A 17,549-nucleotide genomic window follows, 5' to 3' on the forward strand; every position below is an offset into this window, starting at 1 on the left:
CCCTCGTTAAGGCCGGCCACTTCCGACCAGCAGGTCGTTATTTCAGACAACAGCCATAACGAGCTCCCGAAACGGTAACGAGCTGCAGTCGCCAGCGACACGCCTTCTGTTCCTCCATTTTAGGCGGAAAATGTATATTTCATAGCAAAGAGGCAAAGAATGGATTGAATGAAGCACTGTTTTTTGTGCCTTTGTTTAGAGCTGATATCTGGAGTGTCACTTACTCTGAGGAGAAGTCGGCAAACGTGGAGCCGTGAATGGACCCATCCAGGAATCTAAAGAGGACGGAGTCGTGGATAAAAACACGATCCAGACAGGCTTTCTTTGTTTCATACCACAGATTGTTTTGAAATTAATATAAGATACTTTTAAATCATGCAAAGTGCAGGCTGAAAATCAACAGTTGTCAAAGTCTTAATCTGCAAAAATACCCAAGATGGTAACTTGTACACACTATCCAAATACTTTTTCTCTTGAGAGCAAAGATCATCTACATTTTGCATTCAAAAGTGAGTGAGAGACTGAGTTGGGTTTTTTTCAACAACTCAACTGTTTTAATGGATAAAAAATTTGGACATTTCCAGAACGACTCCAACTCTGCAAAACATCTTAGTTTTAGACATTAGACAAAAGCCAGTGGGCAAACAATTATTTTTTCTTTAGTGATTAAAAGAGAACTAGGATTACAAGTAAAGCGAAACGCAACGGTAAGATAAGAGACAAGCTATCAACTAGCTTTGGTTCAGTTTGCTTTGCAAACCAGCACACAGGCATGCAAAAATCTGACATTAGACTTTCAATGTTGCAAGAGTCCATTTGAATGCATGTGGTTGTAGACTTGTTTATTATGCAGCGACACAGTCATTGTTTGGTTCACCTCCACAGGCCGCGGCTGGGCAGCATTCATTCACACTGCATTCATTCAGCCACTATAACTGCTTCCACTGATCAGATGACTTGGCTGGCCACAGCCAGCGGCCATGGCCATGCTAAGAGTCTTTGAAATGGCCCACTAACAAGCTAACGTCACGTCCTGCGAAGCCTGACTCCGAAGTTGGTTTGATCTGGAGGAGGGTGTGCATGCCTGAATATGTGTGGGCGGAGTAGCTCAAAACACTGAAGTCCAGGGTATAAATGCAGGTAGGATGAGGGAGCGCCTTCCAACTGCTGTAGTGGCACTCGCGTGGTGGGACCTGAAGGCAACCCAGCAGCCTGAACAGGAAAGTCGAGAAGAGGAGAAAAGAGCTACGTGGAAGAAGGTGCCAGGAAACGTGGTTGGAAAGTTGAAGCTGATGCTGTGATTTGAGGATTCTTCCAGGGACTTTTCTTTGCAGGTGTGACGCCTTGACCTTTAACCTCTCGACTGTGACCTAAAGCTAAGATGTAAGAACCCAGCTGACTGTAAACTGTTAACTTTCAGAACTTTAATTTCAGCTGTTTTTATGAAATAATTCCAGCACATATTCCATCCTATACATAGTACTACAAAAATTCTGAAGCCTCTAATATTGTTGTTGTTGTTGTTCTTCTTCTTCTTCTTCTTCTTCTTCTTCTTCTTCTTCTTCTTCTTCTTCTTCTTCTTCTTCTTCTTCTTCTTATTATTATTATTATTATTATTATTATTATTATTATTAGTAGTAGTAGTATTATTATTATTATTATTATTATTATTATTATTATTACATACGTTACATGGATAATAATTAACAAACATGTTCATGAAATCAATTAACTCTTTTCCCGAAGAGTAGCTTCAAAATGGATATCAGAATGTAAAATTTTCTTTGCAAAAACATTTGTAATTAGATGATGGAAACGCATCTTCATGTTTAATATAAATGCTTTTAAAGGTGATGAATATTCACTTCAAACAATTCAGAAGAAAGTCACTTCTGCTTTTTTGTGTTTTCTTCCCAGGATGTCCAAGCTGTCTTCTCACCATCAAATGTCCCTTCTGTTGCTCTGCATTCTGGGTATCGCTGTGTTGACATCTGGCCTCCCACAGCCTCGACTACATCTCAGAAGGTACTCAACAAAGTCTCATCAAGTGACAAATGCATTTGAAAGTGGCTACCACACTTAGTTTGACTGATTTCTTTGGCTCCTCAGATGTAATCCCAATTGTGTCCTAGTCAGTGATCACAAGGTCTCGGTTGGTCTGTGTTGTACCTATAGCGCGGAGGGCGCATGGCCTTCTAACTGGTCATCTCAGGAGAGTGGGACGATGAAGAGGAACATGGTGGTGGCCGACGACGCTGCCTTCAGGGAGAAGAGTAAACTCCTGACATCCATGGAGAGGCAGAAGTGGCTCAACACCTACATGCAGAAACTACTGGTGGTCAATTCGTCTTGATGCAGGGGGGAAACATCTGCGAAAGAGACATAAATAGAGTGTTGGCACTGAGAGAACTGAAGGTAGAAAGTTTTGTGTTGGGTGTGTATAAAACCTGTTGGCTGATATATGTGGTGCATCAATAAACGATTGAGTTATGTTTTTGACAACTGCACCTTGTGTTTCCCTGACTGCTTCTAAAGGTAAACTTAGAAAAAACAGACCCTTGACATGCTAAACAATTGTAGGCGGATCTCAAATCTTCTCTTTGTAAAAAAAAAAAAAAAAATTGTAATCACTAAAACAGTAGGGGGCAACATTGCAGTTTGTGTTGCTAAAGACTTCCGGAAATCCAGAAAAGAAGAAGAAAACGCTCGCACCAAACAAACATGGCCGCCCACCGAAGCCGTCAGACGCGTCAGGCGTGTGTGTGACAAGTATTTCAGGGGCGAAAATGGATTCTGCGATGGAAACAGGTGACGGTTCGGAAACGGTAAGTGGAGGCGAGGGCGAAAACAAAGAGACGAACCAGACGGAGCGAGACAACGTCGAAGACGTGTTCAAGAAACCGGCTTTTTTCGCTGCGCCATCGCTGAGCAGCAAACGCAGCAGCAACGCGGCGCCTTCCAAGCCAGCAGCCGCCGAAACAAAGCCAAAAACAGCGGTTAACCAGGTCGAAGTTGTGGGAAGTACTGGGGAGGAGTCCGTTGCCACAGGGAATGATGCTAGCAGCGCCGAAAAGGGCAAAGAGGAGGACAGGAGCGGCGTGAGCGGCGCTCCAGACAGGAAGTCGGCTCCTGTCAAATCCAAGACAGACGCGAAGCCCGTGGCGCCTCCGTCGAAAGGCCCGCCGGGTGTGAAACACCCGCCCGTCCCGTACACAGAGCCCCCCTGGGGCGGAAAGGCTCCAGACTCCCGGCCCTACGCCCTGGAAATCCTGAAAAACGGCGCCATCGTGGACACGGTGCCGCTCAACCAGAGGGGCTACTTCGTGGTGGGACGTCTGCCCGTGTGCGACGTCTCCCTGGAGCACCCGTCCATCTCCCGGTACCACGCCGTGATCCAGTACCGGAGCCAGGCCGGCGAGGAGGAGTCTGTCGGCGAGGAGGAGGGCTTCTACATCCACGACCTGGGCAGCACACACGGCACCGTGGTGAACAAGAACAAGATCCCACCGAAGACCTACATCCGGCTGCGGGTGGGACACGTCCTGAAGTTTGGTGGGAGCACGAGGCTCTTTATCCTACAGGTAAACCATATGTGACGTCATTCATATAGACATAAGTACAGAGTTTAAATGTGTGCGAGCCCCCATTTGTCAATGTGAGGTTTATAATTGTTGGAGCAGCTGCACAATATTTCTGTAAACTAACATCTTGCATCTGGAATACAGCAACCAGTGTTGCCAGACATGTCAAATCAAATCAAATCAAATCAAACTTTATTGATGTAGCACTTTTCATGCAAATGACAATGCAACCCAAAGTGCTTCATTAGATAAAACAAAAAACAAAATGCAGAGACATGCAGATGTGTGTAGATGTGATTAATTGATCGATTCGTTTTTTTCCTACTACAGGGTCCAGAGTCTGATGAGGAAGAGGAGTCCGAGTTTACGGTGACGGAGCTGAAGGAGCGGGCACGCAAACAGAGGGAGGAGCTGGAGAAGAGGATGATGGGAGATGGCTCTGACGACGACGGCGACAAAGACGACGAGGACGGAGAGCAAGACGGCAGCAGCGGCCGGAGAAAGGCGTCAAGCGATGACTCTGGCTGTTCGTGGGGGATGGGTGAGTCACTGATGCTTTTAGGTTGCAGCATGTTCAATACTGTCGCTGTGATCCAGCTGGTTCAATTTTCTCTAAGGGTGAATAGAGAAACACTTTAATACTTTAATGCCTTCCTTCTCCACAAATCCCCGTCGGCAGCCGAAGAAGCCGTCCCAGAGGAGGACGAGAACGAGGAGAACCCCTTTTCAACAGAGTTCCATGAGGACCAGGAAGCTGCCTACCTCAAAGACCCCAAGAAGGCTTTGCAGGGCTTCTATGACAGGGAAGGTGAATAGACCTGAAGAATCTGCAACTGTTCAGTTCAGTGTTTTATTTTGGTTTTTATTTGTTTTTGTGCTGTTGTTGCTTATTGCAGTCTCTGACTTTCTTTTCCCAGGAGAGGAGCTGGAGTTGGAGTATGAAGACAAAGGTCGTGGCACCTGGTTGTGCAGGATAAAGTACGTGAAAATCACATCTTTTTTTCTCCGCTTGTTTTTATTACGCTGGTTACAGACAAAATCACGGAGCTGGCTTACGTGGATGATTTTCCAGGCTGCCTGTGGATGACGCGCTGGGCCGGCAGCTGGTGGCAGAGGCGAGCCACGCCGGGAAAAAGAAGGAGGTCGCCATCCAGTGTTGCCTGGAGGCGTGTCGCATGCTGGAAGCCAGGGGTCTGCTGCGCCAGGAGGCAGGTAGGAGCTCAGCTGTGGGTGTAAGAGTGACAGTCAGCCAGTTATAAACAGGCTTCAGGAGGAATTAATGAGGGACAATTCCGGAACATCTTGATTGCAGTGTCCCGTAAGCGTAAGAAGAAGAACTGGGAGGACGAGGACTACTACGACAGTGATGACGACACCTTCCTGGATCGAACTGGAACCGTGGAGAAGAAGCGGGAGGAGAGAATGAAGAAAGCTGGGAAGATAGATGAGCAGCCCGACACCTTTGACTCACTGGTAAAAGCCTCAATGTAGCGCTGCTCCGTCATTCACTCACCGGTCATTTATCGGATGACTTGTGTGATGTCACACAAGCCAGATGCCTTGTGTTACATCACAAGGGGTCCAGTTCTCTTTCACGGAGGAGTAAACACAACCAAGACTCCACAGCCCTTCTAGTACCTCTGTCAAGTGATTGTGAATTTTTAAGGAAAAAAAACGACGCAGCCTTTAAGTTTTTACCCGCGATGATGGTTTATGGGTTGCAATAATTCAGTTTGCCCACCAGATGGTAGCGCTGCAATCTCCGGTTGCCAGCAGAGGACATATTTCATTACTGTACACAAAAAAGTAAGGATGTACGACATGTGTTTTTTCAAGCCAATACCGATAACTTCCTGCTTTTCAAACTTCCTGCTTTTCAAACATATTTATGTTTATCCATTTTTAAATCTAGATTCACCTGTTGTTTGTGCACACCTGGAAGTAAGAAAAACTGGATTTAACAAATTCTACCTGCAGATTTATCCTCACCAAATGTCAAGAGATCATTGCTACTAACGAAACAAAAACCACAAGCAGTTCTGTTGACTCTCTTGACTGGAGCTTTTATATCGGAGCTTTTTTCAATATTATCGGATTTATCGGGTGTCATAATTCCTGGTATCGGCCCGATTTTTATCGGGTTGATATTTATCGTGCACCCTTACAAAAAACACTGGCTAACAGCAGGATATTAACTTTCATGCTGTTTGGGTATATGCGACGGGTGTGAAAGAATGTAGTTAAACTACGCAGCGAAAACATTTTCACCCTTGGGGCAAAAAAAATGTCCCAAAACTGTGTTGATCCTTTGGTTGTCTTCATGCTGTCGACCGCATAAATTGTAATATGGACATGTATGGAGATATTTCTCATTATTATTTGGTTGTTGCTCAGGTGGCCAAGCTGTCGGCGGTGGAGAAGGAGCTGGCCGAGACCCAGAAGAAGCTCGGAGCTGGAAAACAAGGTGAGTCATCGGCGGTGGCGACGCGTCCACACTCAGTCTGGCGGCTCGCCACGTCACCGTGCACGTCATCCCCCTCCCCCCACCATCAGGCTCCTCCAGCTCCGCCTCCGAGGACCCCCTGGATGCCTTCATGACGGCGGTGCGAAGCGAGGCCGCCATGGATGCTGTGGAGCGCCGCAAGCTGCACCTGCACGTGGCCGACCTGCGCAAAGACGCCCAGCGGCTCCGCAGGCTGGTGGAGCTCACTCGGCCCGCCCAGATGCCCTCGCTGCTGCCGAGGTGAGACGGCCAAAGTGTCGCCGCGCTGGTCCCACCTGGTTTACGCAGCGTCGTCCCAACGCGCCCGCAGATATGTGCGGCAGAAGTAGGTGGTTCTCAGCTTGACTGATGTGTGTCGGCGTCCCAGGGAAAGCTCGGAGACGGAGAAGCCTAAAAAGACCTTGCCGCTGTTTGGAGCCATGAAGGGAGGAAGCAAAAAAAAACTGAAGACCGGGACCATCGGGGTAGGTGTGACTCCTCCGGAATCGCCCCCGTCCTCCTTCAGAAGCCTCCCGCTGTTATTTATACTCCCTCTTCTTCTCGTCCGCAGAACCTGCCTCCTAAGAGGCCCAGCTTACCCGCAGAGCTCTTCAACTTGAAAGGATCTTCCCCTGGTGGCGGCGGGGAGGAGGTGGAGGAGGAGGAGGAAGAGGAGGCGATCGCTGAGAAGATGGAGGAGCTTGAGGAAAATGGTGGTGGTGATGGAAAACAAATTGCAACAGAGATGAACGTTGACTCTGAGGAGCCGCCTGTGTCTCCTAATGGAACTAAAGGTAAATTAAATTAATACATTGCAGGAGAAATGAAGAAGAAAAAATATTTTGGTGTACCTTTTGTTTTTTCCCCCCTTAAATTAGTAACATTTCAATAGTAAGCTTTTTCACCACTAGGTGGCAGTAGAGTAAACGTATTGAAAAACTATGCTTGTGTCAGCCTCTGAAGCTGCCTACAGAAAACTAATATTGATTTGTACATAGTGATGTACGTTTTCGGTGCAGACCGCAAAACTAAAGGCAGCTTTTACATCAAGCTGGAATCTCACTTCTGGAAAGTCACCCCTGCTCTCGTCACACCTGTCTGTCTGTCTGCGTTGTGCCGTGTTAGAGGGACGACACAGGCGGAGAAGTGAGGAGCCCGCAGCATCAGCGGAGCAGCAGGTTCCTCAGCGCAGCAGCAGCCAGACGCCATCCAGTCCAGGTGTGTGTGTGTGTGTGTGTGTGTGTGTGTGTGTGTGTGTGTGTGTGTGTGTGTGTGTGTGTGTGTGTGTGTGATCAGTCAGTCAGTTTGCTGGTGCAACATCTCGAGCGTTGCTTCCTCTCCACAGAGTCCAAAACAAAGGAGCCGCCAGCAGAACCCGCCCCCAGAAAGAATGTGAAGAAAAGAGTGATGGGCCCCAAAAGGGTAGGCAGGCGCACGCACACACACACACACACATACTTTCAATTCAAATGCACAGGAACTTTGTGTTAAATTGTCCCCTTTATTGCGTCTCACAGCCACCGGCAGCACAACTCTCAGCCCAGTACCCAGAGGATGACCCCGACTACTGCGTGTGGCTGCCCCCTGCAGGTAAGACGACCTCACCTGGGCCCTTGGACCCATTCAACCCACAGAGGGTTTATGGAATGTCGTAAAGGGAAGACCTGCGGTTGCTCTTAAACAGTTGGGGCCCCCTGACAGTGATGTTTTATACTTAAATGGTCCATGAATTGTCCTAAAGTTTCAGTAGGATCAAGTTTAATAGTTTCAACTCATCCAGAAAGGAAGTTCAGCTCTTTATTTCTTGGTGTATCATCTTGTCAGCGCCGCAGCGATCAGACCTTTTCTCAGTCTGAACAGTCGTTTTGAGCAGGTGTTTTCCATCTCACGATTTTGACGTCAGGGGCCGAACATCCAACTCTTGACAGGCTGCAGGAACACTGACAAAGACCTGATCCACGGCGATCCATCTTGAAAAGCTCTAGGCGTTCTTATTTTAGCTCTTCCCCAGAAGGACTTGCGATTCATCGGACTCGACTCACCTCGACTGTCAGGTCGCGGCTCATCCCTAATCGGACTTGATTTGACTTCACTGACTGCAGGGATTGACCAAGTGATCTGGTCCTGGGTTCACAGGCAACGAGCAGGATCTCCTTTTAGCCTGACACATGTTGGCACCGGGCGAGCGGAATAGCGCGCGCGATTAGAGATTTGAGTTCACTGAGTGAGAGGAAGTAAACAGTGATCAGGTGGCTGCAATCACAGGAGCACTTTAATTGTTCCCTGACAAATTAAAAATTCTAAATTCAAACAATCCACGACAAACGCTTGACTTTTAATTACAAATAAAAAATGATGTCACAGCCTACTAGAATGTACAGCCTGGCTGGGTGTGGATCCAGGTTGTCGCTGATTGTGCTTCCTTGTTGCTAATGGGACTGAGATACGTTAAAAGGATAGTCCACCCCATAATTGCAGTTTCATCCATTTTCTGCTCACTTTTTTTTTTTAATGTGACTCCAGTAACATTTTCTAATGCATATAGCAGCTCTGGAGGTTTCTCGAAAAGAATTCAACCTAATGCCAATTAGGCAGAACTCCTAGGGGCCGTGCACGCAAAAAAACAAAACAGGAGAAACACGGAAGGAAAAGCACAACGTGTCCTTCGGTGCCGTACAAGCAGCAGAAACATCACCGTGTTGTTAGCGAAAACATCCAGCACATGTTCACGCCACGCGAGACACTCCCGCACATTTATTTATTTATTTTTTTAAAGTTGTTCTTAAAAGTAAATTGTTCTGGGTGTACAGGTAAACACCACACCATTTAACAAAAAAAAAAACCTGTGTAAAAAATTCTCAATTAATTGCGACTAATTCAATTGAATCGATGAGCTGTCAACGTCCCTCGTTCAAACCCGTGCTCTCCAACGGCAGGTCAAAGCGGAGACGGTCGCACCTCCCTGAACGACAAGTACGGCTACTGAGAAGGTCTGGTTTCCCCACACCTGTGGCGACGCCACGGAGCAGCAGCAGAAGCCCCGCCCACCTCCCTGCAGCCGAGGACCACCTGAAATGGAGCAGGACGTCAGCTACAGCACGCCAGGGGGGATATTTCCTGTTCTCGGACTGCCCATGATAAAGAACAGTGCACATTAAAGTGGGAACCCCCCCCCCTCCATTGGAGCTCACACTGGGCAGGCAGCCTGTCGGCATGGTGCCCCTCCCCCCAATTCACTCTGGATACTAATAGATGTGTAGCTCTTGAATTTTGTCCCTTTTTTCCTACTTGAATTGTTCTCATCTGAGCAGAAAATAGAAGAAGAAAAGAAAGGGGGCGGAGCAAGAGAGGTAACTGATCTGGATTCAGCCCTCTGTTGTAAATCCACCTGACATCCAATCTGCAGCCCTCCCCTATTTGGCTCCATTCGATCACGAACATAACCTTTTTTTTTTCCTCTATTTTTTTCTAAGGGAGTGTGTAGAGAGAAGGCAGGCAGCAGCTTTTAAGACCATCTGGACACTTGGATGGCTTAGTGGATGAAACGCAAGCTGATAATGACTAAGTGGAGAGAGTGTGTGTGTGTGTGTGTGTGTGTGTGTCTCCTGTATCGACACACACACTCAAAGTTCTCTTTTTAACAAGATTGCATTCGTGTGTGTGTTGTTACAGCAGACACTTACCTGTCCGTCGCGCTTACCTGTTCTCTGTCAAGAATGGGCTGAAATATAAACTTATTTTGATACATATGTGTGTGTAATAAAGTTGCCTGTGCATAACTTTCTGGAGCCGCTTCTTTTATCCTCGTCTCCTCGTGTGCCCCTCAGCCCTTTTCCAGCAGAACCCTTCTCTGGGCCTTGTTTTCCACTCAGCAGCACACAGTTTTGACGTCAGAGCCTCTGTGCCCTTCTTTGATGCTCTCCAACACACAAAGAGGGGTTCTCTCAGGCCGTGATCTGGTACAAAGAGGCTTGTGGTCTTGGCTGTGGGTCTTTGCTCCGACGTTATGAAGCTGTGACCTACTAATCAGTGATGGAAAACTCCCTGCGTCCTCCCACCTGGCATGAACTCCCAGCCACCACTCTGCTGAAGAAGACGGCGTCGGGAGAATGCGACCTTGACGCTGGAGATCAGGATTGTGCGAGGAGAGAAAAAAAAAAAAAAACTACTGCAGTTTTAAGTTGCTTATGCAGAAACGCTGTGGCCCCTTTTCCTGACCGACAAGGCGCGGCTCTGTGGACCCTGCGTGACGAGAGCTGGAGGCAGAATGTGAGAGTCTGCCGATCGGCTTCAGACACAAGCGAGGTGCGCTGAGACGGCAGTGTGTTCTGAATTCCAATTAAGCAAGTTGAAACCAGGATATCACAGGACTCGGGAATGTGTTGACACCTGATAGGAATGTTCAAGATGGAAAGTAAGAGCCCATACTAAGTGTTCAGGAGGCGTCATCGAAAAGGATCTTTTAAGTGCAAGGAGAGAAATGTAAAACCTGATGTTCGGAGGCTGTTTAGTAGCTGCCGAAGAGCTGAAACCTGCACTTATGGGAAGGACACAAGAATTCAGGCTCATTGTGTCAGCAGGTCTAGCTGCTTTGCAATATTTAATTTTGAAAGCAGAAAATACCTTTTAAAGGAGTGTCGTGTTTTGTTTTCTAAACGTCAGTCATACACACTTACAGTTTTGGATACTGAGCCTCGTCTTTGCTTGCAAGCTGCGACACAATTCTGACGCACAACCCCAAGAGTTTCTGCTGACAGTTTGTGATTATTGGTCAAAGTGTCTGAGGGGCGTTGCTATATATAAAAAAAAAAAGAAGATATAAGGCCGTAAATGTGATTGGTCTGGATCATTCACACAACTAAGGCTGCGTTCAGACTGCAGGCGAATCTGATTCAAATCAGATTCCTTTCCAGATCCCATTTCTAGGACTGACTGTTTACACTGTTTTTTTTAACAAGTGTCCAAATGGGATCTGAGACGCATCTGTCCAAATACAATTTGAAACAACCTCCCGAAGGTGGTTTCAATCTGTTTTGCAAAAATTGGATTTCATGTGATTTGTGACTGTTCAGACTACAAAAGAGCCATCTGGTTTCAGTCTGGATGGGCTGAAAATTGGATTTTGGCTGGCAGTCTGAACGCGGCTTAAAAAGCCTGGGGTTTACGGGGGGGGGGCAAAAAAAAAAGTCACCTAAATGAAGAAGACTTCCTGGACAAGAGGCCACAGGGCGTTTATTGATTGAGTTTGTGCAACAGTGGATAAAACGTGTCCTCAAGTCATGTTGACAACAGTCAAATCTAGTCCGACCCATCGTCCGTCTGTCCGTCCGTCCGGGTCCTCTCGGTCCAACAGGAATGTGATTAACAAAGGCATTACGAGATGTTCAGACATTATGTTCAACACTAGAATGTCCCACATACGTTACACCGGCGCTCCTCTTCTACCTGGAGAGTACTGAAGCGCAATCAATCTCAAGGTGGGGGGTGGGGGGTGGGGGGGGGGGGGGAGAATAAAAGAGCGGCTGGGCGACGCCAAGACGTACCGGAGCACAAACGTTGCTCCTTCCTAGTTCCTCAAAACGGCAGGACTGGCGCACGGAACGAGGGATTTGAGAAAATTCAGGAAGAGACGCTACTCAACTACATTCGTGCCGCACGTGTCCGGTGGAGCTCATCACCTGGGTGGAGGGGGAGGTGGAGGGGGAGGTGGGGGGGATTTGAGGACGGACAAACAAGCGCGACTGCTGTGTGTCTCCTCAGCAACGTCAAGATCCCGGGTGAGTCCCGTCGCCACACCTGGTGTGTAAAGTCACTGAGAAGCGGACGCGACGTCCACATTGACATCAAGAAGGAAGGAATCTCCAAACTGCGTGATTGTCTTACATGCATTATTTCCCCCTGAGCTGTGACCCCCCTGCCCCCCCTCCATTTAAAAATCGGTGGTCCCTTGCCGTGTTGCCGTCCCGATCGGCCCTCCACCGACCACTGGATCTGCTCGTCAGAGACGATGGTTGTTGGGAGATCGATGGCCCGAAGCGTCCTGACACGTTATTGTGCTGATGTCCCCCCCTCCCCCCTCTCCTGGGTCGGGAGGTTCCTGAGTGTGCAAGAGTTTTTGACCACATGACCGGCGGGTCACTTTGTAGAGTTTCCAGAGGGCGAGCTCCGAGGGGATCCGAGGGATGACGGGAGCTGTCTGGGAATGGGAAGTAGAGAGGGGTGTGGGGGGGGGGCTGGTGCGGGTTCCCTTAGGAGCAGGGAGGGTCCTCGGGCGGGGTGAGGGGGCTGCAGGGGGGCACGGTGCTGAGGGAGCGGAAGGCGAAGATGGAGGGGTCGTAGGTGTAGCGGGGAGGTGGACGGCTGCCAGTCAGGTTCTGGGGGAGACAGAGGAGAAGCAAGTTTAGACTGTGCGGCCTGCAAGTGGAAACCTTTTTTTTCCCCCCAGCTGCTGACTGGGTACAAAGATCTTTTTCCTTTACAGTACAAAAAAAATGACAAAAAACGCCTCCTGCAATGTCACCAACAACTCCTGATGAGCTCATTATCAGTGTCTCTGAGCGTTATTTGGTACATTCTATAGCAGGGGTGGGCAATTAAATGACTCATGGACTATTGATATAATGTCTTCAAGTTCGGAGGGGCCGGATTAAAAAGCTTAACGGGCCGCATATGGCCCCCCGGGCCGTAGTTTGCCCATGCCTGCTCTAGACGCACTAAAAATAACAAAATACATCAGCTGGAAACTTTGCCAGTTGCCAGTGCATCTTTTCCCCGAACCGGCTGCAATCTAGTTTCAACTCTTGTCTGGGGGGGGGGTGGGGGGGGGGGGGGTGGAACTCTCCCTCTTATTAATCAACACATTTGCTGGAAGTAGATGCGTACAAAACCTTTTGGCGTATCCCGCACAGCTGGATTTTCTTCGCACTCTCGCCACAGGTTGGCTGACATAAACGCTTTTCCACTCACTCGCTAACAGCCCAGTCTGTGCTGAAACACGAGTAGCGACTCCAGCGGCTAAAATTAGCTCTGGTCATTTTCCTCCCTGGACAGGAAACGACAGGAAATGACTTTGTTGAGCTTGGCAGTGAGTGAGTGAGTGAGTGAGTGAGGCGGCAGCTTTCTCCAGAGGCGAGCTGGCTGTGCGAGATGGGAGCAGATCGGGCGCATGGGACGGATCCTGCACGGTAACGGTATCTCGTGTTGCTACGGCTTCTCGCAGCATCTGGTGGGAATCTTTGCAAACAACGGAGCCCGTGTTACGCGGCAACAAACAACTCCCAACACCACCAACGGTTCTTTTATCATCCGGCGTTTGTTGCGAACGGGCCCCAAAAAAAAAGAAGAAAAAAGCGTGGAAGCGAAAAAACATTACAAAAGCTAGTTTTGAGCTAACGTTACTCGTGTTCTGAGTTTGGGATGTTTTCCGTGGAGGCGCTGCTGCAGCAGGATGGAACCGTGTCGGTGCAGCACCACCAGTCCTGGGATTGGCGGCTGTGGTCACATGATCGACACCGAGGTCTCCTCGCTGCGGTCAGCGCTGGAGGAGCAAGCGTCTCACGTGTCTGGAGCAGAATTGGTATGATATTTTTGGGGGGGGACTTTTTGCAGACGCTCACTTCCCCTCCAGACAGAGCGGTTTAGGAGTTCTCACTTTAGCGTCGCTGTGCACAATGTATCTTCAAACACCTGGAGTATCCCCTCCGGTCTTAGACCAACCAGTATGCTTTGCATTGTTGTTAGCCGCCAATTAAAAAGCACATCACTTCTGAGTTACAGCCGGTGTGAAAGTGCCGCCCGCTTGTGAGGAAACTGCCACGACTGCAGCGTCCGAGCTCACGTCACACAGGCGGCAACTGAGACCGTTGATTAGCTTTGCAGGTCACTTCACACTCGCCATCATCTGGTCCCCATGCTTTCAGAGGGGAGCTTGTTTGATTTCGACTCGACTGGATGGGATTCCTCATTTAGTGTATACATTTGTGACTGTATTTCTTCTACAACAGACACGCAAATGTTTCAGATGTTGTCTTCGTACGAAGTTCGCTTTGAAAGGTAGCAAAAGGGTTTCGCCCAGAGACAAATCAGAGGGGAGCTTTTCAAGACGGACAGGTCAAAGGCAGGAATGGGCAAACTACGGCCCGGGGTCCATATGCGGCCCGTTGAGCTTTTTAATCCGGCCTGCAGAACTTGAAGAAATCATATTAATAGTAAGTAAGTCTTACTACATATCCCACGATATATTCTTTCCTCCCATGAGGTGGCTCACCAAAACACTCCAAATCCATCTGCTGCTGCTCCGGCCCCCTCGCTCAAATTTTAGAACCCATTGTGGCCCCACCGGTCAAAAGGTTTTGCCCACCGCTGGTCAGAGGTGCGGTGCCAGTTTGCATCCACGACCAGATTTACGTCCCATCACTGGTGTTCAGCGGGGAAACCTCGACTATTTAATTTTTTTTTTTTTTTTTTCAAACAAACAGCCTCTGCAGGTCACTCTCTCTCTCATCTCGCTCTCCCTTTTATTCCTGCGCGTCCCTCAAATCAATTCGTCTTCATCCCCCACTCCGCCCGCCCCCACGTCCCTCTTCACAGTGGCTGAAACCAGAGCCCGGCCGCTGCTGCCGGCTGCAGCCTGGGAAGCTCTCATCACTCTGCTCTCCTATTCACCTCCAGCCTCCAGAGGAGAGTGTGGGGGGGGTGGGAGGGCTGCTTCAGCTCAGCGGCACTGTTTTTCCTTCTGCTTCCACACCAAGTCCCCCCCCCCCCCTTACTCCCCTCTCTCTTTAAGACACACACACACACACACACACCGGCCTCCTCCTCGACTCCCATAACGACTCCCATGCTTGAATGCAGCCTCAAAAGCCAGGGCCCCATCCAGATCCAGTGTCTTTCCTGGATCGTGGCCAGGACGCCGAGGGTGGACGGACAAAAAAAAATTAAAAAAAATAAAAAGACGTGGGGAAGCAGGGTTAGAAAAGATGGAGAAGAGAGAGAGAGAGGGAGGGAGGGAGAGAGAGAGAGACGCGGCAGCAGAAGATGGAGTGGACGGAGGCGCCGAGTGCGGGCGAGAACAAACCTGCAAATAGCCGGCGGAACCGGAGGCCCGCTGTGTGTACTCACTTCAAGAAAAACAACAACAACGGAAAGGAGAAGGAGGAGAAGGAGGAGGAGAGGAAGGAGAGAGAGAGAGAGAGAGACAGAGAAAAAAAAAACATCCGCCGACTGGAGCGAGCCCAGCGGCTGCAGACGTCACCGACGGGGACGGCGGCACCGCCGACGGGATGATGACGATAATGAGAAAGATCTCCGTGCATCAGCGGCGCAACAGATAGCAGCAGGCCCGGCCTGCTGCTATAAAAGGAAAATGACTTCATCCTTGGAAACGCACCACGAGGGAGATGCACAACACTCCTCCTCACAACTTCTCCTCTCCGCATCGCTCCCAAAGACTGTCCTCTTTTTTTTTTTTTTCTTACAAAATGTGTTTGTTCTGATGACACACACGCACGCATTTGCAGACGCTCTGCTGCAGTTGGTATTGGAGTGTGCGTGCGTGCGTGCGTGTGTGTGATGAAGTCTCCGCTGACACTATCCCACACAACGCGATAATAACGTCACTCTTCTCACCACACTGCGCCTCCTTCTGGAGTAGCCGCTCTGTGCCAAGACGCTCCGGCCTGTTCCGACACACTTCCCCCGCTCGTTTCAGACTAAATCCAGCCACACACACACACACACACACACACACACACACACACACACACACACACACACACACACACACACACACACACACACACACACACACACACACACACACACACACACACACGGAGCTGCACTGGCGTAGCTACTTAGTTGACTTGACGGAGGGACGGAAAAGTTTCGAAGAAAGTCTCGGTCCACGGCGGCGGAGGAGACTCGGCGAGGGCTGCTGGGATCAAATTGGCTTTTAGCCCTTTTTGCCGCCGCTTGATGAACTGTGACAGCACTATCAGATACTCAGAGGTCTAATGGCTCCGTCGCTCGCAGGGTCCCCAGCAACAAAACCCTGCTGCCAGATGCCGTCCCAGTATGGAGTTGGACGGACATCAAGGTGCCGGAGATGAGACAGACTGGGCTGTTCGGTGGGTGGAGGAGTGTGTGTGTGTGTGTGTGTTGTGGGGGCGGGGGGGAGTGGCCCAGCCCAGGTCTGGAGGGCCATAGAAGGGCCGCGCACGTCGGCGTGCGCCCGTTCAATCAGAGGTGAGCTCTTAACTCTCAGATATGGGCCGTGCAGTCAGCGATTCAGTTGGAGAGTGTCAAGCTCGCAACTCAGAGAACTTCTCAAGGGCTCCTTGACCTTCATGCGAGAGGCGATTGGTGCAAAGCCAATGTATGAAATGTATGTGAAAAAGAGCCTCAGGGGAACTAAACACTAGGTTCTAAACCAGCGGTGGATGGAGTGTTTTGGTGAGCCACCTCATAGGAGGAAAAAATATATCATGGAATATGTAGAAAATGTGCTTTAATGTCAATTGAAAATGAAGAAAAGCATTACAACAAAATCAGTGTCTGCGAAGCCCCACAGTATTGAGCTCTTTATTGAAATGACTCTGATGATGGAATACAACTATTTTATTACTTACTTACAATTTATATAATTTCTTCAAGTTTGGTGGGCCGGATTAAAAAGCTTTATGGGCTGCATATGGACCCCGGGCCGCAGTTTGCCCACGCCTGTTCTAAACACTTTTCACCATGCAACATCAAAGCTGATAAAGAATGAACAAGAGTCAGCATTAAAGTCAGCTCAGGCTGCTTGGGACTAAAAAAAAGAAAGAAAAAAAAAAAGAAAATAATAAGAGAAACAACAGCAACTCAGTTGCAGCAATAGTAGCAATGTTGCGGTGATTCTGCGAGGCTGTTTAATCCACAATTACAGTCATTTTCCCAGACACAAAACAAGAAGCTGGGAATTCCCCCCTTTAGTATCACCTGTGTGAACAAACTGCCGAGTACCACAAATTGTACGTCTTCATCGTGCTGCCGCACAAGGAGGGCTTTAGTGTGTCGACTGCAGGAAAAAAATCAGCTGAAAACATGAACTCACCCGGATCTTTATGGTCCGTGTTTTCCCTCCGCAGTTCTTCTTCAGCAGCATCTTCTGCGGAGGAGCAAAAAGCAAAAGAATTAAGTATAAGTGCAGCTTTTACGATCGGGAGAAAAACAAAACAAACCAAAAAAACGTGACAATGTTGGGCATAGCCCAAAAAATCACGGTGAGATTAACTTGGAAAACTGACGCTGCAAATGCTGCCGATGGCTTTATGCTAGCTGGATCTAATCCCAGCGGCTGGGAACGGTTGTTTCATCAGCGACTTGGCAGCCAATTAGCACGCAGGCCTGGGTGATCAAGGAAGTGAGGCCAATCCAGCCGTCTCCCTAAAACCAAACAGTCGTTCGGCGAAGCTTATGCAACATCCTGCCTCCCAGACCCCTCTGTG

At 48.9% G+C, this 17,549-nt stretch overlaps 3 protein-coding genes across 4 annotated transcripts in view; 2 read left to right on the forward strand and 1 right to left on the reverse strand.

Moving 5' to 3' along the window:
* The first annotated feature begins 56 nt into the window (after positions 1-56).
* Positions 57-2,491, forward strand: pth2 (parathyroid hormone 2). Its single transcript, XM_076023278.1, is given in 2 exon segments — positions 57-1,334; positions 1,918-2,491. A coding segment is annotated over 1 exon segment (435 nt). The 5' UTR covers positions 57-1,334; position 1,918; the 3' UTR covers positions 2,354-2,491.
* Positions 2,492-2,702: 211 nt separating this feature from the next.
* On the forward strand, positions 2,703-9,842 carry slc4a1ap (solute carrier family 4 member 1 adaptor protein). The gene is made up of 14 exons (XM_076023287.1): positions 2,703-3,581; positions 3,912-4,122; positions 4,261-4,389; positions 4,499-4,559; positions 4,654-4,793; positions 4,894-5,054; positions 5,976-6,045; positions 6,135-6,324; positions 6,452-6,548; positions 6,635-6,857; positions 7,189-7,281; positions 7,409-7,485; positions 7,581-7,653; positions 9,000-9,842. The coding sequence occupies exons 1-14, from the start codon at positions 2,787-2,789 to the stop codon at positions 9,047-9,049; spliced, it is 2,370 nt and encodes a 789-aa protein (XP_075879402.1). The 5' UTR covers positions 2,703-2,786; the 3' UTR covers positions 9,050-9,842.
* A 1,435-nt stretch (positions 9,843-11,277) lies between these two features.
* The window catches only part of LOC142886275 (uncharacterized), a 117,107-nt gene continuing 110,835 nt past the window's right edge, over positions 11,278-17,549 (reverse strand). For both annotated transcript variants that reach the window (XM_076023298.1, XM_076023299.1), the window contains exons 4-5: positions 17,156-17,209; positions 11,278-12,437 (exon numbers count right to left, since the gene is read on the reverse strand). In XM_076023298.1, the coding sequence (XP_075879413.1) occupies positions 12,312-12,437; positions 17,156-17,209 (180 nt within the window). In that variant the 3' untranslated portion in view covers positions 11,278-12,311. The remainder of the gene's footprint in view (positions 12,438-17,155; positions 17,210-17,549) is intronic.

Source organism: Nelusetta ayraudi, unplaced genomic scaffold (genome assembly GCF_046127955.1).
Source record: "Nelusetta ayraudi isolate G7.1 ecotype Tasmania unplaced genomic scaffold, CSIRO-AGI_Nayr_v1 ptg000015l, whole genome shotgun sequence".
In the NCBI taxonomy this organism is placed as follows: Eukaryota; Metazoa; Chordata; class Actinopteri; order Tetraodontiformes; family Monacanthidae; genus Nelusetta; species Nelusetta ayraudi.